The sequence below is a fragment of the Chinchilla lanigera genome, unplaced genomic scaffold (assembly GCF_000276665.1).
Source record: "Chinchilla lanigera isolate Chin_1 unplaced genomic scaffold, ChiLan1.0 scaffold00029, whole genome shotgun sequence".
Classification (NCBI taxonomy): domain Eukaryota; kingdom Metazoa; phylum Chordata; class Mammalia; order Rodentia; family Chinchillidae; genus Chinchilla; species Chinchilla lanigera.
In genome coordinates, this window is record NW_004955430.1 from 9,425,414 (window position 1) to 9,447,979 (window position 22,566).

At 41.2% G+C, this 22,566-nt stretch overlaps 1 protein-coding gene across 4 annotated transcripts in view; it reads right to left on the bottom strand.

Annotated features, from left to right (window-relative positions):
* Positions 1-22,566, bottom strand: part of Tbc1d5 (TBC1 domain family, member 5) — a 554,846-nt gene that overhangs the window by 13,549 nt on the left and 518,731 nt on the right. For all 4 annotated transcript variants that reach the window (XM_005387456.2, XM_013515658.1, XM_013515660.1 and 1 more), the window contains 3 exons: positions 18,330-18,429; positions 11,125-11,204; positions 9,570-9,713 (listed from right to left, as the gene is read on the bottom strand). In XM_005387456.2, coding sequence (XP_005387513.1) covers positions 9,570-9,713; positions 11,125-11,204; positions 18,330-18,429 — 324 coding nt within the window. The remainder of the gene's footprint in view (positions 1-9,569; positions 9,714-11,124; positions 11,205-18,329; positions 18,430-22,566) is intronic.

A 22,566-nucleotide genomic window follows, 5' to 3' on the forward strand; every position in this document is an offset into this window, starting at 1 on the left:
GAAGAAATGGTATGTTATGAAAGCTGCTTGGCTCATGGCTACTAGAAAGTCGGACAAGCAGAAAGAGCTATAGAGAGAGAAAGGGGCTGGGACAATATACATCTTTCAGAGACACATCCCTAGTGCCTACTTCAACTGGGACCCAGCTCATTCAGCTATGAACCCATCGATGGATTGACCCAATGGAGATTAGCACTTTCAATACTTGCATTATTAGGAGACACTTCATAGTTACACTGTAACAACTAGTATAGGCAAAAAGGCATCCATACTACAGGACAGACTGCCAGGCTGTCTCCATCATTGGCAGATGTTTGGCTATTTGCTAATGGATAGGAAACAGTCTTTTTCTTGGCAATATATTATGGCAAACATGATCTGGGAGACTACAAGAAATGGCCTGAGGATGGGTCCCTAAAATACAATTCTATTCTGCAACCAGATTTATTCTGTAAGGGAGAGAGAAAGTGGGATGAAATTCCCTCTGCAGTGTTTTATGGGAAATATCAGAATGAGTGACTCCAAAAGAAATACAAGTTAACCTGAATGAAGGTTAAATCTTTGACCAAGAAGAGAAATTTTTCAGTTTTTAAGTCTTCTGGAGGATGAATACTCTGTTTTACCTTTTCCCCAGGTCTGGGGAAAGAATAGTCAGTCTCCCACCGCCACTCAGGGTCTTGTTAGGCAAGCGGTTCAGCCTTCTTCGTACCCTTCTGGGCCTAAACCCCTTTGTCTGGAGGTCTTTCCCTGGGCCTCCGCACCTAGACTTACACTCCCTAAAAGCACCCCTGGACATGGAACCAATTTCAAACCAGGAAATATACTTACATGCCCTTGATAGTTCCAGATGAAGAGGAAAATCTTATTTATGTACATGTACAGAAAGGCACTAAAGCCAAGGTCTGAGGACTGACCCAGGAAGTGTGTCACTCTTATAAGGGGATCTTTAAAACTCATAACCCTTATGATCCAATATTCTATCCACTGTTCTGACTATAGAAGAAAAGTTGGCTATGTTGGCACAGACCAGAATGGAAGGTGATAAGCAGTACACTAATCAGCCTGGCAACTAGGTTTGACTGCTTGGTGACAGCTGGTCCCAGGCTTCAGGGCAAGCTAGATTGCAAAACTATAGATATGCTTCTCAAAGGGATGCAAGAAGCTAGCAAACTCCTAGTGAATTGAGTAAACTGAGAGAAATTCAGCAGAGGTCAGATAGAATTCCTTCAGCCTTATGTAGATGGTTGAGAGAATGTCTTCAGACACATACCCCTCAGAAGAGTGAGGGGAACAATCGCCAGACAGGCCCTAGGGATCTAACTCATTTCTCAGAATGCTCCTGATATCAACAGAAAACTCAAAAAATCAGATGTGGGTCCAAAAACTAACCCTTCTGAGCTGGTGGACACTGCCTTCAAGGTTTTCAGAAAAGAGACAGGTATGGTGAAGAAGCGGGCATTCCTGCCGACAATGGCCCTCCAGACTACTGCAGGTAACCAAGGACAAAGAACAAAGCCACACTGGTGAAGTGTCCCAAGCCCCCAACATGGGACCTCCTGGCCACCCACAAAGCAGCGACTGAGTCAGTATGCATTTTATAAGCAGAAGGGGGCATTAGAAGAGGGAATGTCTAAATCATTCCCAGAGAGGGAGGTTACAGGATTACCTTCTATTAACTTCTCCTTATAGAAAATGAAGATCGATGAGTCCACGGGTTTCCATTACTGCAGCCACATATTTTGTTGACTAGTGAAAAGGGTATTCTGTCCAGGAGCCAATGTAATGTAAAAGAGACATCAAGAAAGGGAGTAATCAGTGATTTCTTGAGCCTCTAACCAGTAAAGTGGGTTAAAACCAAGCTCTCATTTCTATATATTTCTTTGTGCATCACTGCCCTTTTAGAAAGAGACTTGTTAGTCAAACTAGGTGCAACCATTAACCTTTAGCAGGACAGGATGAATGTATGTTAAGAGCTACAAAGCTGACCTTATAGCACTGCTCTATGAAATACTAACAGCACCCAAACCTGTCCCTGAACATGTCCCGACTCAAGTCAAACCCGGGGTTTGGGTGCAAGAACATGTGGGATGAACTATCAGCACCTAACCTACAAAGGTTCTCAAAACAAATGAGCAGCTGGTCTGGAGTGAAACAATGAACCCATGGTTGGAGTCAAGCCTGTGCTTGACTAGCCACTCAACTGGGGCTTTACTAAGATCCTGCAGGTCTCCGTGTAATACTCCTATCCTCCTGGTTAACAAACCAGGGGCAGAATAGAGGTCTGTGAGGGACTTGTGTGCAATAATGTGCAAGACACTCGTCCTGTAGTTCCTATTCCCTATAATGTGCTAACTACATTACACTGTATTTCCTGGGGACAGTAAGTACTGCATGGTTTAGAATTTAAAGGATCCTTTCTTTGCATCTTGCAAGACTTTTGGTCCCATACATTGTTTGCCTTTGAGTGGGAGGATCCAAAGACATTAAAAACAACAATATTGTTTCGTTGGACTGTGCTTCTGCAGAAACTCCCCCATCGTTGCTAAAGCAATTGGAAGGGACTCAAAGGAACTAAGTGTGCAAACTGGGTCTCTGTCACAGTATGTGGATGATATACTAATTGCCGGCCCATCGAAGGAGGTTTCAGATAAAAGCACAGTGCAGTTTTTAAATTTCTCGGTTGAAAAGAGATATGAACTCTTTAAGGAAAGGTAAAGGCTTCCAAAGAAGCAGTAAAATATCTAGATTTTACAATTTAGCTCAAGGGCAATGTAACCTTCCCCAAGAAAGTAAATTGGCCATTTGCCACTCAGATCCTCCAAAGACCCAGAAGCAGCTACGAGAATTCCTAAGCATAGTAGGCTTTCACCCTGTTTGGAATCTCAGTTTTGAGTTAATCATAAAGCCCCTCTCTGACAAGATAGAGGAAAAAGAGCCTGATTTCTCAGAATGGAATGGACAGTGTAATCAAACCTCTAACAAGCTCAAGGAGCTGCTGCTGAATGCCCCTCTCTAAGGATTGTAGCTTATGTATTAACTCAGATGTTGGGTTCCCTTAGAAGGATAGTGGCCTATTTCTCTAAACAATTAGATACTATTGTCTCAGGGATAGCCACCACGCTCCAAGGGCAGTGCTGCAACCTTTCCATCAGTAAAAAGGCAGAAAAACTATCAGGCTCTGTTGCTAGACAGTCCCCATATGACTCTAAAACTTTGCCAAATACTTCACCTAACCACTCTGCTGCCTAGAATCACAAGAATCTTTAGTATATGATTGCTTGGGAACTAACAGACTAGGCACAATGAACAGAAAAGACTTTCAGAACGAGCCCCTGCCAAATGCTGAAGTATAGTCTGTGGACAGGAGCAGTTCTGTAATGAATGGGCAGTGGTCTCTCTCCATGAGACTATTGAGGCAACCTTCCCTACCCAAAAACTTTGGCTCAAAAAGTTCAAATAATGGCTTGGGCATTGACATTAAGATAAGGGAGGGCATCAGTTGAATATACAGGTTCCAGATACGCTTTCTCAGTGGTCCATGCTCATGGACAAACTGGAAAGAGTTTTGCTCAATGCCAACAACCAAGAAATTAAGGAAGAATCCTCAGACTACTCCAGGCAGTAAATGACTCTAAGATATATTATATTCTTCATAGGGCACCGGAGGGGAGATTCAGAAATAAAAAGAAACCATGCTGCTGACATCACAGCTAAATGTGAGGACCTGTCCTGAGATTTTCCAGATGCCTTGGATTCCCTCCCTGTCTCCATGAAAATGTCCACTTCTACTCAGACGAAGACATGGAAGAAGCAAAAAGGGCCAGCTTCTGAATGTCTCCTGTCAGTAGGAGTGGATGACAGACAAGCACGGCAAGTCCTGCTTGTTGAAAATGGTGGCTTAGGGAATAATTAAAGATGCCTCTAGTTTAACTCATTATGGAAAAGAGACCACACAACTGGTTTCCTGGAGTAGTAAGTCTCAGGCATAAAGAAGACCATCACTAAACAGAGCAATGTGTATTTTTGCCAACAGAGCCACATTCAAATGAGGCTGCCTGTATTCTGTGGTGAGGGTGGGGCAAGTTACGTGCATGTTCCCTGTAGAGGTTGGCAAGTGGAGTTCACATTTGTGCCAGTGGCTCCAGGAGGATTTCAATATCTCTTTTTGTGCATACATTTATTGGGTGAGTAGAGGGTTTCCCCTGCAGGACAGAAAAAGTAGAAGAAGTTGTAAGAGGATGTCTAAAGAAAATCATCTGAGGTTTGGACTTCTTTAGTCTAAGAAAAGTGACAATGGACCTGATTTTGTTTCAAAAACAGCAGCTGAAGTTCCCCAGATACAATAGAATTACATACAGCTTAGAGACCTCAGTCATCTGGCAAGACTGAAAAAGCTAACTGCACACTCAGTATGACCTTGGCCAACTGTGCTAAGAAGCTCAAGAAAGCCAGTTAAAGTTTTTACCTGCTGCTTTGACTCACATCACAAAGGGAAGCTCAACGTCAGCCTTGAGATGTTACATGCAAGATCCTTTCCAGGGGGAGCTAGCTCTGATATGGACTCTGATATAGACTGAAGTGACAATGAAACACATAATCAACCTAGGGCTGGAGATGCCTGCCCTTAATAGAGATGTGACCCTCAACCTTCCTTCTATAGAGATGAAACTGTACCCCGATGAACCAGGGGATTGGGTATATTTGAAAACCTAGACGTCAGGGTCCTCTTAAGCTTAAAACCCCAATTGGACAGGGTATGACATAATTTCACTCACTACTTACTCTATTGTGAAACTGCAAGGTATAACTCCTTCGATTCATTACACCTGAGTAAAAATGGTCCAGGAAGCAGAAGACTTGGCTGAGCCAGGGAATGTGTTCTTTGTGAACCAGGATGAGGGCTCACTGAGCAGTGTATGTCATGGTTTAGACCTGAAATGTTCCCCAAATTCCCGTATGTTGTAGGGTTGGTCCCAAGTGTAGCAGTGATCAGAAGTGGAGTCTTGGGGAAGTGAGTGGATCATGGCTACTGGAGGTGGTGGAAACTTTAGGAGGTAGGCCTAAAGCAGTCACTGGAAGCATGTCCTTAAAGGTATACTTCATCTCATACCCCCACCTCCTTCCAGCTATCATGAGATAAGCAGCTTTGCTCCGTCCACTATGTGCCCCCCACTGCAATATTCTGCCTCACCACAGGCCCAGAAGCAATGCAGCTAAGTAACTATGAACTGAAACCCCTGAAAATGTATGACAAAATACATCTTTCCTCCTTTAACTTGATTCTCCCAGATATTTAGTCACAGTGATAGAAATATGAGTATTAAAAAGCTAAGCAATTAGGGACCTTTTTGTCTTATTCTCCTGGTTGGTCTATTTGCCTGTCTATTTCAGAAGACAATGTCCTAAATTTAAATAGCAATGACTACATGATTTCATCCACATTATTATTGCTACAGTTATCTATTCTTGGCTACACTTTGCCATTACCTTAGGAACTAACCAGTATGGTTTCTGTTTACATTATTGTCTTCTCCACCCTTGTATTTGTATGGAAAGATAACTCTACAATTGAGATATCTAGAACCCTGAGTAAGGCTGGAAATTTGACTGCTGGATATGTCACCTACAACCTATCTGGCTTCAAAACCTATCTTCTATTTGACCTGTAACTATTCCATAGTTCCTAACTTTACTAGGCGATATGATAGAAAGACCCCCGAAGTAACATACTAAATAAGGAGTAAGGGTAACCCCTCCAAACACTACGTACCCCTCCCCTTATTTTTCCTTAACTCCTTCACAGAAAAGCTAGAGTTCTGCCATATATCAAGTTATAAATTGGCATGAGCCTATCTCTACTGCTATAATCAACACACTATTTAAAATATCACTTCCCAGTAACAGTTCGGCTAGATTCTACGTAGGGAAAGCCAACGTTAGGAGGCTCCTGCAACTTTGCCCTATATTTGGTCTATGAATCTTTCCCTTTTTTCTATAGAAGATTCAATATGTGGGATAAGGAGTTCCCATTTCTTATCTATTATAAATCTTCAGAGGTCTGTTTAGTTACACTGGACTCTTTATCTTGTTTCCCAAATCTCAGTGGTTTGAATTACTTTGGGAAGTTTTCCCCTAAGACTGACAGCTTAACTTACAATACCTGTTTGTTTGCAAGGATTCTGAAGGTACCTCATGGGCATAAACATAACCGGATACTTGAAGAACTGGGAACACTTGTCTGTTGGGCTACCTGGATATACCTGTTTCTTAGACACCAGTCCCAAGAAACTAAGCATTAGGTCATCTTTCTAAATTATTCTCAAGAACTAAGAGACAGCCTTCTAACTGTATGCCTGAGTAAAAGAGGATGGACTTTGGTATATATATGGTAGGATTTTCTTGCCCTGGTAGGAGGTAGGAGCCCATAAACATATGATTAGAAATATGTCTACCACCCTTAAAACTGTAGCTAATGAACAAGTAGAATCCTTAGCTAAGATAATGCTTGATAACCGACTGCATTATACAATATCCTGGCTGATCAAGGAAAGGTTTCTGCTATCACAAATATGTACTTCCCATTGTGTTTACATTAACACCTCTGCCAAAGCAGAAATTTACCTTGAGAAGATTTGGAAACAGGTGTCCTGGCTTCAACAAATATACCCAGAAGCACCAGGAATAAATGACTTGTGCTCTGGGTTATTTTCCTGTATACCCTAGGGAATTATGTGTGTTTTCTGGGCTACTCAAATTCAAAATGTCCATTTTACTGATCTTACTTATGATTCATGTCATAATTAAAGTGCTTTGATATGTTCCAGTAAAACAATGGCAAAGGATGTTCAAGCTGTGGTTTTACAGACTACCCCAAGAGGTCCTAAAATCTATCATGCTTTGACATTAAAAGGGTTTCACTTCTCTAACTCAGGAAGGATATGATGAAGTCATCATTCAGGAATAAGCAGTTCTTAAAAAATGACCCCCATCACCCTTTAAAAAAAAAAATGACCCCCATCTCTAAACTCCTGAAGAACAAGGACTAAAATGTTTTGGAGAATTTTGTTCGCTGTTAGGCAAGACAAGTACATGTGCTTGTCAGGAAGAAGCACCTGTCTCCCATCATAACTGCTAGCATCCATTCAAGAACTGTTTGTTTCAGGCAAGGCCTTCCAGAGAAGACCATGAAGAACTGGTTTAAGACAGACCAAGCCACCCAACCCCACTTCTAGGGGACCTACAGTAAACTTTGTTCATTATAATCTTGTTATAATGCTAAATTTTCTGCCCTACGGACATTCCCATATGCCTTTTTTAAAAATGCAATGTATGAAGAAGCACAATTTCCAACTGCATGTGCCCACTTCTACGTGTGACAGGTCTTTCCAGTATGATTATACATAAGTCTCCCAATAAAATTCCCTTGTTTCCTTTGGAGAGACACTGCTTTTAAGGGTTATCTCCAATGCAGTTATCTCTATTTGCTGCAAGTAATACACTTTTCTTCATTCTTATTTCTTGGTCATGCTTACTGGCTTGGGGGGCGAAGATCCACTATTCATTTTCAGGCTCATATATCTATGAAAACCAGGAAGTTGGCCCAGACATGGTGCCACATACCTGGAATTCTAGTACTTCAGAAGGTGAGGCAGGAAGATCACTGTAAATTCCTAGGCTAGCCTGGGCTATGTAGTGAATTGAAGGCCAGCATGAACTACATAGCAAGACCCTGTCTCAAAAACAAAACACATCAAAAAACCACACCCAGGAAGTTAAGAAAATTTAAATTTGGCAAATTCATCAATGTTTTCGGAAGTTGTTTTTCTGTCCTATTTTTACATATTCAACAACAAAAAATCTAGTTAAAGCTTTAAAAGGCTCAATTAAATATGTTTGATAAGTGGGGCTATGCTCAACAATATTTGAATAAGTGATTATAAAAAGAACTGGGGCAAGGAGAATTTGGAAGAAATAATCAAATTAAAACTTGTAACGGTCTATGTTGCATCTGTGTGGCTAAAAATGCAGACCCACAGCTCCATGACAATTGTAAAGTTTTATAATGAGGTTAAGCAAGTTCTGCCTTCTTTAGGAATACCCTTAAAATTAAAAAAAAAAAAAAATCCCCATTCAAATGTCATTCTGGTGTTTTAAAAATGAACAAAAAGGCAAGTATCTGGATGCAAGTTTTGAGAAAATGACTGAGATAAGCAAACTAAAGTTCATTTCTCTAGATGAAATATTGCAAGCTATTTTTTAAAGAATTATTAGGAATTTAAAATATAGGTAGAAAATGAATAATCTTTTAGTTTTGTCAGATAATGCACAGTGATGCACATGCTGGAACTGACACTTACTGGTTTGGGGCAAAAGATCTAAAAACAATGCAAGCAGGGTGTTCTCTGCTTCGTGAGCCTGCATGCTTCTTTGTTTTTTTCAGTGCTAGAATAAACAGGCAGGATTAACCACATAAAGGAACTCTAAGATCCTTTCTAGCTAAAAAATTCCTGTGATTTATTATAATGAATTATATACCATTTTGATACCTTGAGAGCAAAAAGCCAGCAATGGTCCTCAACCACAGAATGATTTACACGTATTTAAAGGTTGCTGTTATGGTTCAGATCTAGAATGTCCCCCAAAGTCTGCTGTACTTAGAAGATGATTGGATCATTGGGGCACTACACTCATCAGGCCCATTGACGAGTTTATAGGTAAACTAATTGCTGTTCGAAGTTGGGTCCTGATTAGAGGTGGGTCACTGGGGGCATAACCCGGAAGGGTGTACTCTTTTTCCCATATGGCTCCTCTGCTTTGTCTCTGCTTCCTGGCTGCCACTGGATAAGCAGCTACCCTCTGCCAGGCCCTTCCACCATGCTGTTTCTCCCGTGGAGCCAGCCAAATATGGACTGAACCCACAGGAAACTGTGAGCCAAATAAATATCTCCTTATTTAAGCTGTATGTGTCGGCTATTTTCTTGCGGTGACTAAAGGGTGCAAAGACAGAGATTTGGCCTGCAAATCCTATAGTATTTACTATCTGGCCCTTAATAGAAAACGTTTACTGACCCTTGCCTTAGAGGAAGGACATAGAAATTGTTTTCCATAAAGGCAAGCAAATAACTTTGGCACAGAAAAGGTTCAAGGCAAATGAAATCCACTGAAGACAACTAGGAAAGTATGGATAGTGCTGCTTTTTGCTAAAGGCGTGGAGACACAGCTGGGGCCAATTGATTAATAACTATGTCAGAGCTCTAGCTTTGAATCTCACAAAATGAGAATGATAGGAGGCTCAGGCCAATGCTGCAGCACACAGGGTTACAGGGTACGCACTGCACAACTCTACGAGTCCTTAGTCTCATCATTACCATTGTGAATAGCACCACCTTCAGAGCTAGAATGCACAACCTGCACAGCTGGACGCACAACCCCTGGCTTGGGCTATCCATGGTATTTTACAACTGAACTTCCCACACGGTGATCTGAAGTAGTCTGGTAGGACTTTTCTCATAATTTTGAAGAACTTATGTCGGTGGGCTCCCACTGAGTTAATGTGGGAGCTACTATACCTTTCTGGTTGCCACGGGAACTTGGCTGCTGTGTCCCTGGCCACTGGAGCAATAGTGGTCGTCTGCGATGGTAATCTGCTCATTCTCTTCAGCTTCCAGCTGGCTTTGGTTGAAACGCAGGGACCCTTTTAGAATGTCTTTGATCTATTTTCAAAATAAAAGACAATAAGTAAAAGATGAAGGAGTTTGTGTTTAAATACTAGCTGAATCATACATTCTAAGTAAACTTGTTATTGACCTGGTTTTAAATAGCAAGTGTCCCCTTATCTATGGTTTCAGCTCCTTGTGATCCATTGCAGTTCAAAAATATCGAAAGGAAAATTCTAGAAATCAACAGTTCTGGGAATGAAAGAGTTACGCATCATCCTGAATAGCATGATGAAATCTCCTGCTGTCCCATTTCAACATACCTAGAATTCCCTTTGTCCTATCAGTATCCATTCTACAAATGCTACTGTCCTGGTTATCATATCAACTGTCACAGTATCACTGTACTTGTGTTCCGCTCACCTGTGTGTAGTAGCCAAACACTATACACAGGCCTATGTCATTCATCTCATTTTGTCTCTTCGAATAGTCATTCTGTCATCTCATACCTTCATCTCATACCTTTCTTCAATATAAGAAAAATTTTTGAGATCACATTTACAAAACTTTTATTACAGTATGATGTTATAATCATTCTCTTGTAAATTTCTTACTATGCCCAATGTATAAATTAAAACTTATTCTAAGTTTATGTATAGGAAAAATGTAATACATGTACAGTCAGTCCTATCTATAGTTTCAGACATGCTCTGGGGGCCTTGGAATCTATGCCCAGTAGATAAGGTGGGAATACTACTGTACAGATTTTAACATTTTACTATAAGAAAGAAATAATGCACAGCTTTATCAAGGTTGAGGACTTAGCAATGACCAAGGAAAATTTCAGGGTGTTAATGGTCAGATTTTCCCAAGGTCAAATATGGGCATCACATTCCTGGCAGTTAAAGAAGCATGCACCATTTACCTGCAAGGCCAGCCCAGGTGAGCAGCCTTATCTACTAAACTGGCTCCACCAGAGGGGAGCTACTCAGAACTAGGCAGGCATTTGAGAAAAGTATCCTCCTTCTCTTTGACATTTATATGTCCTACTTAGACCTGCAATATTTACGTAATTTTGGCTTTTGAGGGTTTGAGCCCTGCTATGGGTAGTGATTATGACCTGTACTCCAAGGATATGCATATATTTGTGAGTAAACGACTGACTGAACATGATGCTGGGCCACACCACAGTAGCTCTGGATGAGAAATAAAGAGAATGGGTTTGGAAAGAGGAAGGGGAAACACTAGAAACGTAAAAGCCATTTGGGCTGCATGTTAGACAGTTACTAGAAGGAGCAAGGTGCAAAACTAAGTAGAGATTTGCGAGGGGTTCTTCCTGAGAGGACAAGGAGGAGCAAGGGGATACTGGTTGTAATATCATAGTATGTATCCTTTAAGGAGACTTACCCAGAGTAGGCACCAAATGGGTGGCCTGCAGGACATAATAATGTCACAGCGATGCACATACCTGTTTCAATCCTGCCAGGGACACCAGAATTTGGTCTTCTTTTTCCAAATTTTCTTGTAAAATCACATCTTGAATATTTCCTGAAAATAGAATGATATTTGCTCTGAATGTAATTTATATGTTGTCACACCATAACCTTACACAAGCTTGGGAATTTTTCTGCCAAATTTTATAGCAACTGTGACACCAAGGATGCTCTGTAAACTGCAGACGGGAAGCTGGGTGGGCAGCACTGAGCCTGCTACGCAGCCTTCCCCTCAGCATTGCAGAGATATGCTTTAATCACGACGTATGTGTTTACTTCCAGTGAGAAACAGGGCGCCTTTTGCTAATGAGCGGTGTGGCCAACAGCAAGGAGCATCATTCAATCTCAAGGAGGGAGGTTTTGTAGCCCAAGCTTCCTACAGCTCCTGACAGGTTAGTGGTGTTAGCTCACCTCTGTAAAGGATAGTTCCTCCCACAGAACTCAAACTAGTATAGAAATTGTCTTCAAGGGTTTGCAAGAGTAAATGATGTTACCATTTCGACATAACAGTAAAACAAAAGGACAAAAAGCACTAGAGAACATCCTTAGATGCTGATGCCCATGGAGTTGGTATGCCTTAACCCAGTATCTTCATAGGAGCTGTTTCTCTGTCTCCAGATGGCTCAGATCCACGTTAGGAGTCTTTCCTCTAGCCCTAACCTAAAGGACCTCCAGCTTCTGACTCTCAGGGTTGGCATCCCATTCAGTTGCACAGTGGTGCATTACACATGGTTCTTACCCTCCACAACCCTGGAGGACATGTACAGCCTTGTCAAAGATAGTAGCTTATTCAGGTGAGTTTCTCAGGAGAAGGAGGAGTAAAAACCCACTCCCCTGGGAATGTACAAGAGGATGTGTTGGAGGGCAGGAACAAACAAAACACATTTTAAAAATACCAATAAGCACCCCTATTTGAAAGTTGCTACAATAAACAGGTTCACACTCCATAAACATCATCTTTGTTCTTTTCTGTGGCCTTAAAAGCTTGCTCCATTTATAATGTCTTACATGGTATATAGTCTAGGTCATTCACTTAACATCATCCCAGACTCTACCTGTGACTCTCAGAGTTCATGGCTGGCCCTAATAGCCACCAGAGCTGGTGTATGACTTTTGCTCACTTGGTGCTCATAGTCTGAAGCACAGCCAGTGGCACACTTGGCCTGGCAGCTGTTCCCAAATCTGTGTAGAGTAGCCCTTCCTTTTTGTTAAACTTTCTGCATCAGGGCTGTCTCCTTGGAATGGTCTTCCTGCCCACCCAACAAAAGTAGCCTCCAAATCACTTTCTTGTTCTACTACATCAACTACTTTAGTGTATCATAACCGTTTGTCATCATCTCACATCACTGCATGTATGTGGTGGCTTGTTTGTTGTCAATCTCCCCCAACAGGATAAAACTTTGAAAATGTTCTTGCTAAGGGATGTATCTCTAGCCCTTGGAATAATACCTAGACCATTATAGGTACACAACAGGTATGTATTGAATGAATTAAGGAATGAACCAGCATGAAAACACACCCAAGGAACTTGCATCTCATAACACTGTTACTATAAATATTTCTAAAAGCTATTTCAAGTAAGAGGCAAAGAAAAGAGTGTTCCTATTGGCATGCTTCCAACCTGACAGCTTACTAAACTCCTCAGTAAGAATAAATCTATAAACCATGCTGACAAGTCCTCTTACATATAGCAGCAAGAAACAGCAGCTTTTATTTATTTTGAAAACATGACTGTAGTTCTTGGCTAATAGAAAGTCCTGCTCCAAAACAAGAAAGCAAGTTGAATAAGAACAGAATAAGAGATATAATTACAGAGCAAATGTGTTTTAGTTTTCTTGAAAGCCTGTAACAATTTGTTCCTCCTTAATAAAAAAAAAATAGAATCTATTTAATAAGATATTAACAACAACCAACTGAAGAAAACTGACAAGAACCAGTTCTGTAGATCTTGAAAAAGGCTTCTTTTAAAGCACAGCTATGAGGGCCTGAGGGCTGGTGGAGGTAGCTGTGTCCAGCAGCTGGGTGGCTTGGCGAAGGAGGGGGTTCTGCCCCCATGGAGCTGAAGGGGAAGCGGTCAAAATTCTCTACTCCTGCTGGGCCAGCTAGGGTACCAGGAATAACTACCAGTTCACTAGAGAAACCTCAACGCATGGACTTTTGCTTTAATTGAGCTGACTTGGCTCAATTAAACAACAACAACAACAACAACCACCACCACCCAGAACAAAGGAATCCAAATTAAACCAAAAGGGCCTATGTAAGGGCTATTAAATGTGTTGAATATAAGAATTTTCAGTTTACTAAGAGTACTTACCATTAGATCCTTTCTCTAACCAGTTCCACAATATACTGATTTAAGGTAGCACTTATGAACACTACCAACATACATCTTCCTAGGAACAAGCCTACTGTTTTATGTAAGTTCACCTAAATGAAAACAAATCTTTTATACCTTAAAGTAGTACAGGCAGAAATGCAAAATATTTAAAATTTTAACACAGTGCATTACTTATCACAGAAAAGGCAGAATAAATTAAACTAGAGCGGCTCTGTGTTTTTCTGTTTCTGTGTAAAAATTACAGTTTTGTTATTTCCTGATACTAAAGTATTATATATTAGAATCGCTGGAGCACTGAAACCAAAGGGGAAAAAAGTCACATAACTATCTACATCTGTAGAAATTACACATAAAAATCTTAACCATATAACTGTGTCATGGTGACTTTGTTATATTTAATGAAATATGAAAGCCACAAAAACAGATCTTAGCTTTTTAAAGGTAATAGCAATAGCACATCAACTACTTTTTCAATTTGTTACCTTTATATTTTTTAGTGTAGAATAAAAAAAGGTTTTATCTACATGTTTTAAATGCCTGGTATAAAAAGGTAACATAAGCCTTCTGAGTGGTAATGACAATGGACAGGAGTAGAACTTACACCTATCTATAACAGAGGTGGAGCTGGGCAAAGCATTGACCACCCTTGTGTCTGCAAGGCTGGAAAAGTGCTTCCCCATATGGTGGCTAGAAAGAGTAAAGGAAATAGCCCAGGGAACTGCCAGCACAGGACCCAGCCCACTGCAGAAGGTCATGACTGCTTTCATTTCTGAGTGGTCACACACCTCCCTATCCCAAGAAGCATCTCCATGAATACTACCATCTGTGAAAGAGAAGCCCTGGACGAACTTGGGTCTGCACTCTCTTTGCTAGCCAGCTGTGTCATTCATCTTTCTTGGACCTTGGCTTTCTTATCTATGAAACAATGATTTTCTGATGTCTTTTAGGAGTTTTTCATTTTCAATATTCTAAAATCCTATAAGCTACGGTACCCTCCACAAAAACATAGTTCCGTTATTCACTTATTTCTTTATTCATTGTGTCTAGTCCTCCCACTGCATGTACAGACCATCAGTGAAAAGACAAGTTGCCAGAAATTTAAGTGTCTAAAATACCAGACAACTGACAGAAACACCTCAATTCCAAGCAGGCTGGTGTGGGCAGGAAAGCCCAGCAGGGTAAGCAGCTTAAGTACTTGCTGTAAACTGTTTGCAGTGTGGCCCCAATGCTCATAGATCAGACAAGTATAGGCTGCTCACCCACGTGCAATTATGAGTGAAGTTTAGAAAATCTAAAAATAGCCTGATGTGTCACAGAAGTTAATACTGTCAGTTGCTTTCAACTCAACTGTCAGGATGACGAGAAGGGTGAGTAACTATAGTAATGGAAAGATGAACACATAAAGAAGTCTTCTAAAGTTGACAGGAAAAGTTTAGATTTAATAAAACACTAATTTTCAATTCCAGTCTCTAAATCTTTGGATTTCGAATACTTCAATTACTTGAAGGTAATAAAATTGGAGTTTTGCAAAACAAATACTGTTTTAGTTTGGGTTCCAGAGCTATGAGGAAATACTCAGTCTGTCAGTTTTATTACCTGTATAAGTAAAGGGCCATTTGAACAAACACTATTGTGTTTCTTTGAGAGGATTTTCTCTGTATTTGTTTTGCTAGTCAGTTGCAAAAACTGCCTTGAACAGTACCTAATGTTTTAAGATATTTATTGAATATCTGATAAAAACATAGGGTAATAAGGAGTTCTCTTGAGATTTGCAAAGGAAGCAGAGAAATAACTCTTACAATCAGCCAGAGACAGTTCTCACAGCTACATGTGTACCCTGAGGCCCAGTGCACATGGAAGGTTACAGTCTCCAGGTCACAAAGGGATGTGATTAAGATTATTACTCTTGGGCAAAGATCTCACACACCTACTCTTTGAACCAACATGTCAAAATTGCAGCATCTTTCTGATAGGGGAATATTCAGTTGAGTATTGGGAAATGTAGTACTACTTCTAGCTCTTCAGCTAACTTCTTGTGGGGCCTCAGTACTGAGCTGAGTATGGCCATGCACTGGACAAGCCTCAGGTTTGTTCCTAGAAAAGACAGTTAAGAGAAAAGAGACTATTCCCACTGACTCTGCTCTTTGGGCTATGCCTAGTGCTAGAATTAAAAAATATATTCTGTAAACATACTGGCAAGACAGACATTCTTATCTCCATTTCATATATGAGAACAAACTCATAAGCTGGCTATGCTAGCGACAGAGCCTAGATTCCATCCAGGTCATTTGGTGTCACATGAGGTGGTTTCTCTTCAGATCCTACTCCACAGCTCTTACAACTACCTCTTGCCTGATCTATACAGATTGGTCCCTGAGAGCTATTTACATGCACTTAAACTGTCCATAAATTTAAGCGAATGTCTTACATTTTATAAGCATAAGATACTAGGTTTCTTGGAAAGTTCCTCTATAATCTTCCTTTCACCAAGGCAACTTTTGTTCATGGTTATTTTCACATTAAATATATATTATTTGACACCTGCTTTTTTAAACTTAAGCTGTGACGAACAGCTCCTTACATTAATAAATAAAAAAGTATTATAATCCTTATAAAGACTGTATTACTTTGTTACAGCAAATCCCTTACTAATGGATATTTCAGTCATTCCATTCTTTAACAATCAAAAGCACAAAAAATCACAAGGAAAAATACTAGGGTATTAATCATTTTTTAAAAAGTATAGCTCAAAAAGTACATCAAGAGCCTCATGTGAATCAACCTTGGTGTTTTCCTCAAATCTTTCATTAGAATTAAAACTGCCTACCAAATAGGAGCATCCTTTTTATGTCACTATTAAATTATGCAGATAAATTGAAATGTGTCTGTGGACTTTGGGGTTAAGGGTTCTTTCTAGCATCCCTCGATTCCATTTAAAAAATGTAGTCATGCTGCTATTTATATAAGAAAAAGCTGACAATTATGTGAACAGATTTTGGCTGAAAGTGAAACGTATGCACAAAAGCAAATGTAGTTCTGCAGTTAGTTGAAAATTCACAGCTGTATGGCCTTTACTTAATTCAAGTGTTTCCCTGGCCCCATGCAATGAAAAAATGCTCTTTTAGTGCTGATTGAAAGACCAAAATCAGAGCAAAAGCTGCTTGAAAATTCTGAGTTTAAATAAAGCTGCCACCACATACCAAACAACTTGGAAAGTAAATATTTCTTCCAATTATTTCATTGCTCTCCTACTTTGGTCAAAGCCAAAATCAAATAATGCAAAGGTCACCCAGGTAGCCAGACAAGCAGAAACACACACACACACACAGACACACACAGACACACACAGACACACACACACACACACACACACACACACACTTTCTCTTTATAAAATTAAAATTATATTTCAACAACCAATTAGTTATATAAATGTTATTCACATTAAACCATTCTTTTATTTTCATTTTACAGTATGATCATATTAGACATTAAGAGATTCATAAGACTAAATACTATATGTATTTTTGAATGGCTACTTCAGTATAAATAATAAGAATTTAGAAGGGAGTGGAGTCGGACATGACAGAGGTACAATTTCCTGGTGTGATCTGAGATACTACCCTGCTGATCATCTGTCAGGGTTTCTTCTGCTGTTTCCTTCTCTTGAGCCTTTTTCTGAAGGAGTGGCTGAGACAGTGGAAATAAAGCTAAGGGTAAGACAGGGCCCAGCTAGTGGGGAAGCAGCCAGTCACTTAGATCATATCTTTCTAAGATTAACAAACAAATTTATTAATCTTTAATAAATTTAATCTTTATTACTTGCTTGAGATCACTATGAGTTAATCTATACCCAATTGAAGCCATTTTGGTCACTTGTAATAGATTCCTGACCTAACAGACTGAGAGATGGCTTAATGGGTGAGAAAGAGAATAACCTCTAGTGAAGACTCCAGAAATGGACTACTCTCAGGGGCTCTGCAGTGGGAAGGGCCTTGCTGGATTTACTCTGATTCTCCCTTACAGGTGGGATGCATCTTAGTTTCCTACAGTACCTGATACTGCCATTTCTACACACTCCTGGTGCTGCATGTTGACCTGTTCATAAGAACACATATCTTGTTTCTCGAATTTGCTCAACAGGGAAAAGAAAGCATTTCCCTAGCAGTGTTGAGAAGGAGTAACAATATACACAAAAAAAATCTTTTGCAAGCAGCACAGAATTCTGGAAGCAATACAACATGATCCGGCAGAGACTGTTCCTAATACAAAACATGGAATCTTTACAAAGGTACAGTAGTACCTGAAGATTTTCTAATGTGACCAGTACATGCACGTATAAATGAATTTCAAACTCAAATATTCTTTAAGAGCAGAAGTAAAAATAGGTACTGCATTTATGATAAAAATAACCTTATACTAAAAAAAATAAAGAAGTTATTGTCAAAATAATCGTATCAGTGATTACAGACAGGCCACCACAGCAAAACTGCTGATTGTTTAATCTTGAAATTTCAGCATATCACTTTGGTTAGAGGCAGAGAGACATTTACAAAAGGCGGCGTAGCAGTTGGGAACTGAAATCTACAGTTGGATTGCTTACATTTGAACTGCCACTTCTCTTAGTAATGGTGTAACCTTGGGGAATTTCATTAGTCTCTGGGCTTCAGTTTCCTCATTTGTATAATGTAGATAGTAACAGTACTTCTACTATAGCGCTGTTGTGAGAAATAAATGAGGTAATTCAATGTCAAGAGCTCAATGCAGGACTGAGCGCACAGTAATGCTACCGGCTATTATTATTAAAACCACTCACTCCCAGGACCAATGTAGCTCACTCACCAAGATGCGTGTCCATCACCTTAGCACAGTATTTGCACATGGCATCCAGGTCATTCAACTGTCCTTGAAGGAAGGAAATCTGGGCTTCTAATTCTTCTTCCTAAATGAAGTGAATAAAGACATGGAAATTTTAAAATATATTCAAATAAAATCTCCAAGGTTCTCATGATCTGGACCATTTTAAAGAGGTACAATCTCTTTTCAAACCTAGATAAACAAAGAAAATAGCAAATAACAAAAACCTACCAGTGCCATCATCAACAAAATAGAAACAGGATAAAATGAAAATTTAAAAAGAAGTCTAGAATATTCCTAATTGCATTCTATTTTTGTGCCATGTTTAAATGTTTACACATACAACTTTGTAGAAAATAGTACATAAAATTTCTTTTAAAGAGAAAAAACAATAAAAAGAATGAAATAAAATTTCAAAACAAGATAATAGGGATAATAATGGTTAATACATTGGGTATTGTTATCTTCAAAGTAGCTGCTCAGAGTATAACATACATGAAAAATTGACCAAACAATATTAGCACAAACATTTCCATAAAATATTTTCAATAAACATTGAGCAACACAAATTAAACAGGCAAACTGGATTTCAGTGGACGATACATCTAGGCAAATGGTATGAAAACATTTAATTCTCCCTCCCACACTTTTAGGAAACTAAAGATTTCCATTTATATTGCTGGGAAAAGAAAACTTGTCAACTCCGACGCCCCCTGCTGACCTACACCAGCTGCACCCTGGCCTGTTAAGCAGACAGCTTCACTGCATCCTGTTACCTCACCCATGAGGCCAAAGCCAACCAGATGTGCAGAGCTGTGAACCTGTTGCCTTTGAGTAACTGCCTTTGTTCTGCTTCTGCAACTTTGCTTGTTTGCCCTTTCCCACCACAGACCCTATATAAGGCTCTCACACTTACAGCCCAGGCTTAGGGCTCAGGCTTTGGAGTGTCGACGTCCTCCGGGCCTGCTAGTGTAAAAAAGCATGGTTCCTTCCACTTCTCCAAGTGCCACTTGGTTTCCTCACCCCTGGAAAACCTAAAATTGCTGTAACTTTTGGTTTCCTGGCTGGGAAAACTGGCCCCTTGAGCCACTGGCTTACAGTCAAAGGAGCACCTGCAGGGTTCCCTCTTTGGAGAACTGCGTGGTGTGCCTCTAACCCAATTGGTGAGACTTCCTTCCTCAGGTGACGGGACCGGTGGGTACTCTGACATCCTACTGACTGGACTCAGCCAAGAAGTGAACCAGTTCCCTGTGGGGACTTCTGGACAAGGTAAGGCCCTGGGGCCTTTGGTCCCGAGTCAGGTCCGTTTCCATGGAAAGAAGGGGAGATTGATTACCCTCTAGGGTCCCATACTGGAGACCCCACTCAGGGAATGTCAAAAGGGGATAGGAATGTTTTAACCTCTGAATGATTGTGTGAATGAATGTGAATGTATCTGTGGCTCCCTGGTATAAGCTATGGAATCTGAATGGGCTCTCACCTGCAGTTCTGTGGTGGCATTGTAGAGCATAATGGCAACTCATCTCCTATAACAGCAGGCTGACCAGGCCCCGGTTTATACAGATGCACCTTAGCCAGTATGTGCCTAAACTCCCATTAGGAAAGCAGCCAGATGGGCATCTGAGTGGTTTCCTCTGGGAAGCTCTGTTCCTTTGTCACTACACCATGTATAGGGTGAGAAACTCACGAGATGGGGACCATACCTTCCAGGCCCACTGTCCTAGACTGCATGATCAAAAACTTCAGGAAGGCTTTCAGTGGAGACTATGGTGTTAAAATGAAACCCACCAAACTTAGAGCCCTTTGTGAAATTGACTGGCTCTGACTCAAGACGGGATGGCCACTAGAAGGAACCCTAATACTGACATAATCCAAACTGTTTAGAAAGTAGTGACTGGTGTGCCTGGCCACCGTGACCAGTCCCCATATGTAGATTCCTGGTTAGAGACTGCTCAGATTCTCCCACCACAGGTAAGATTCTGTGAGAGAAAAGAGGGACAAGGCAGGGTCTTCATTGTCCAGGGCCCTAACCCAAACTGAACCTTAAAGGGACAAAAGGAAGAAAAGCCAATTCATGAGGGCACCCCTCATGAAGAAGTCCTCCCTCCACCCTATTTCACCTTACCACTATCTGCTTCACCACCACCTGCCCTTCCAGATAGTCCACCCCCTCAGATCCCCCACTTCAAAAGGCCTCCCCAGATTCAGAGACAAGAGACCGAACCTCCCCAGGGCTGCAACTGAGTGCCTTCCTCAGGCGAACCTCCCTGTTCCTCAGATGTGCCCCTCACCCAGCAGCTATGCTCTGCACAACCACCAACACTCCAAATGCTCCTCCCTGAGGTCCAACAACCTGCACAAGAAGGAGACAACAAAGTTGAACAGCCTGGCCAGGTCACACTCTATTATCAACTCTTCAGCACCACAGACATTTTGAACTGGAAACACCACAGCCCATCTTATTCTTAAAAGTTCCAGGTGCTCACTGACCTCATGGAATCCATCTCTCAGACCCACCAGCCCACCTGGGATGACTACCACCAGCTCTTCTTCACCTTCTTCAATATTGAGGAAATATGCAGAATCCTGACAGAAACTTGGAAATGGCTCCAGACTCAGGCCCCTCTGGAACCCTAGACCCTGAGACATGGGAAAAGGCCACAGCTCCTGACACATGACAGGAATGGTATAGAAAGCCCTTCCTGGACCTCATGAAGGTTTGGCAAAGTTTGTATGTGTAATCCCATGGAAAAGTTATTGGAATTCCAGTAAGTTATTTCAATCTACCACTTCCAGTGAAATCCATGGTGGGAATAGATACACTGAGGCATATGTGTAGCTGTGGGGAGACAAGGGGGTGGTCCTAAGTTCAGCTAGTACAATGGTTAACCAGAACAAGGACCCTGACTCAGGGATGAACCCAGGTTTTACTAATTCATGAAGAGGGGAGTGGCTCGGGGATGAATGACCGTGTGAGTGGTGGGAAGTAGTGAGTACCTGAGTGCCATGAGCTGGGTTAATGGGAGGCCTGAAATCACCTTTGCTATATATATATATATATATACACACACACACAGAGAGAGAGACAGAGACAGAGACAGAGAGAGACAGAGACAGAGAGAGACAGAGAGAGGCAGAGATGAGGAAAAAGTAATCTGCGTAACACTATTCAAGGCAGTATTTAATGTTTTGGGGTCTGCGCTTCAGTTACACATTTTTTATGCCCTGAGAAGTCATAGCCTCTTATCGCGAGGTTTGTCTCAGCCAACAATGTAGCTGCACATGGCCTAGCTCACACATAATACTGGGGAGCTGTAGGTGGTGCTTCACTTATCTGTAGCACTGCTTTAAGACTACGTATCAGTACCTTGGTTAGAACCATTTCCATTGCTTAAAGCCATCTGAGGGGATAAGGAAATGTCCTACCTAGCTCTGTGCATATCAGTACATGGATACAGGGCCAGGTTTAGCCAAAATGGAGACAATTGTTCTTTGTTCATGAGAATCCTCTGGGTGGTCCTCCACAGAATGGGATTTCAATGCACAGGGAGGGACAAAGTCCTTTGCTGAATACCGAGTGGTGCTCCTCAGAGACACTGAGGAGAGGGTAAAGAAACCCACCAACATGTCCAAGGTTGCTGCTATCACTCAAAAGCTGGACAGGTCTCTGGCCAACTTCTTTGACAGACTTTGTAAAGGGTTTGCCTACACACCTGCTTTGACCCAGAAGCTACAGAAAATCAACATATGGTCAGTGCTACTTTCATGGGTCAGGTGGCCTCTGACATTCATTGAAAATTTCAGAAGTTAGAGGGCTTCATCAGAATGAATGGGACACAACTGCTAGAGGTGGCTAACAAAGTTTTCACGAATTGGGACAGGGAAGCCAAAAGAGAAGCCGACAGGTGAATGAAACAAAGGGGCTCCCTCCTAGCTGCTGCAATGCGAAGGCCTGACCCGTAAGCCTGACCCACCACGAAAGGGAGAAAAACAAGTCCTTCTCCTTTGTAAGATGACCAACGTGCTAGCTGTAAACAAACAGGACACTGGAAAAATGAGTGCTTACTCTTCCAGCGAGACTTAGAAAATCATCAGGACCCTTGCACCCAACCACCAACATTCTGAGCTGCAGCCAGGAGAAAACTTGCTCAGCCTGGCAGGAGCCAAATCAGAACAGGAGAGACAGGGCTTCCTGAAATTTGGCCTCTGGGAGTCCACAGTC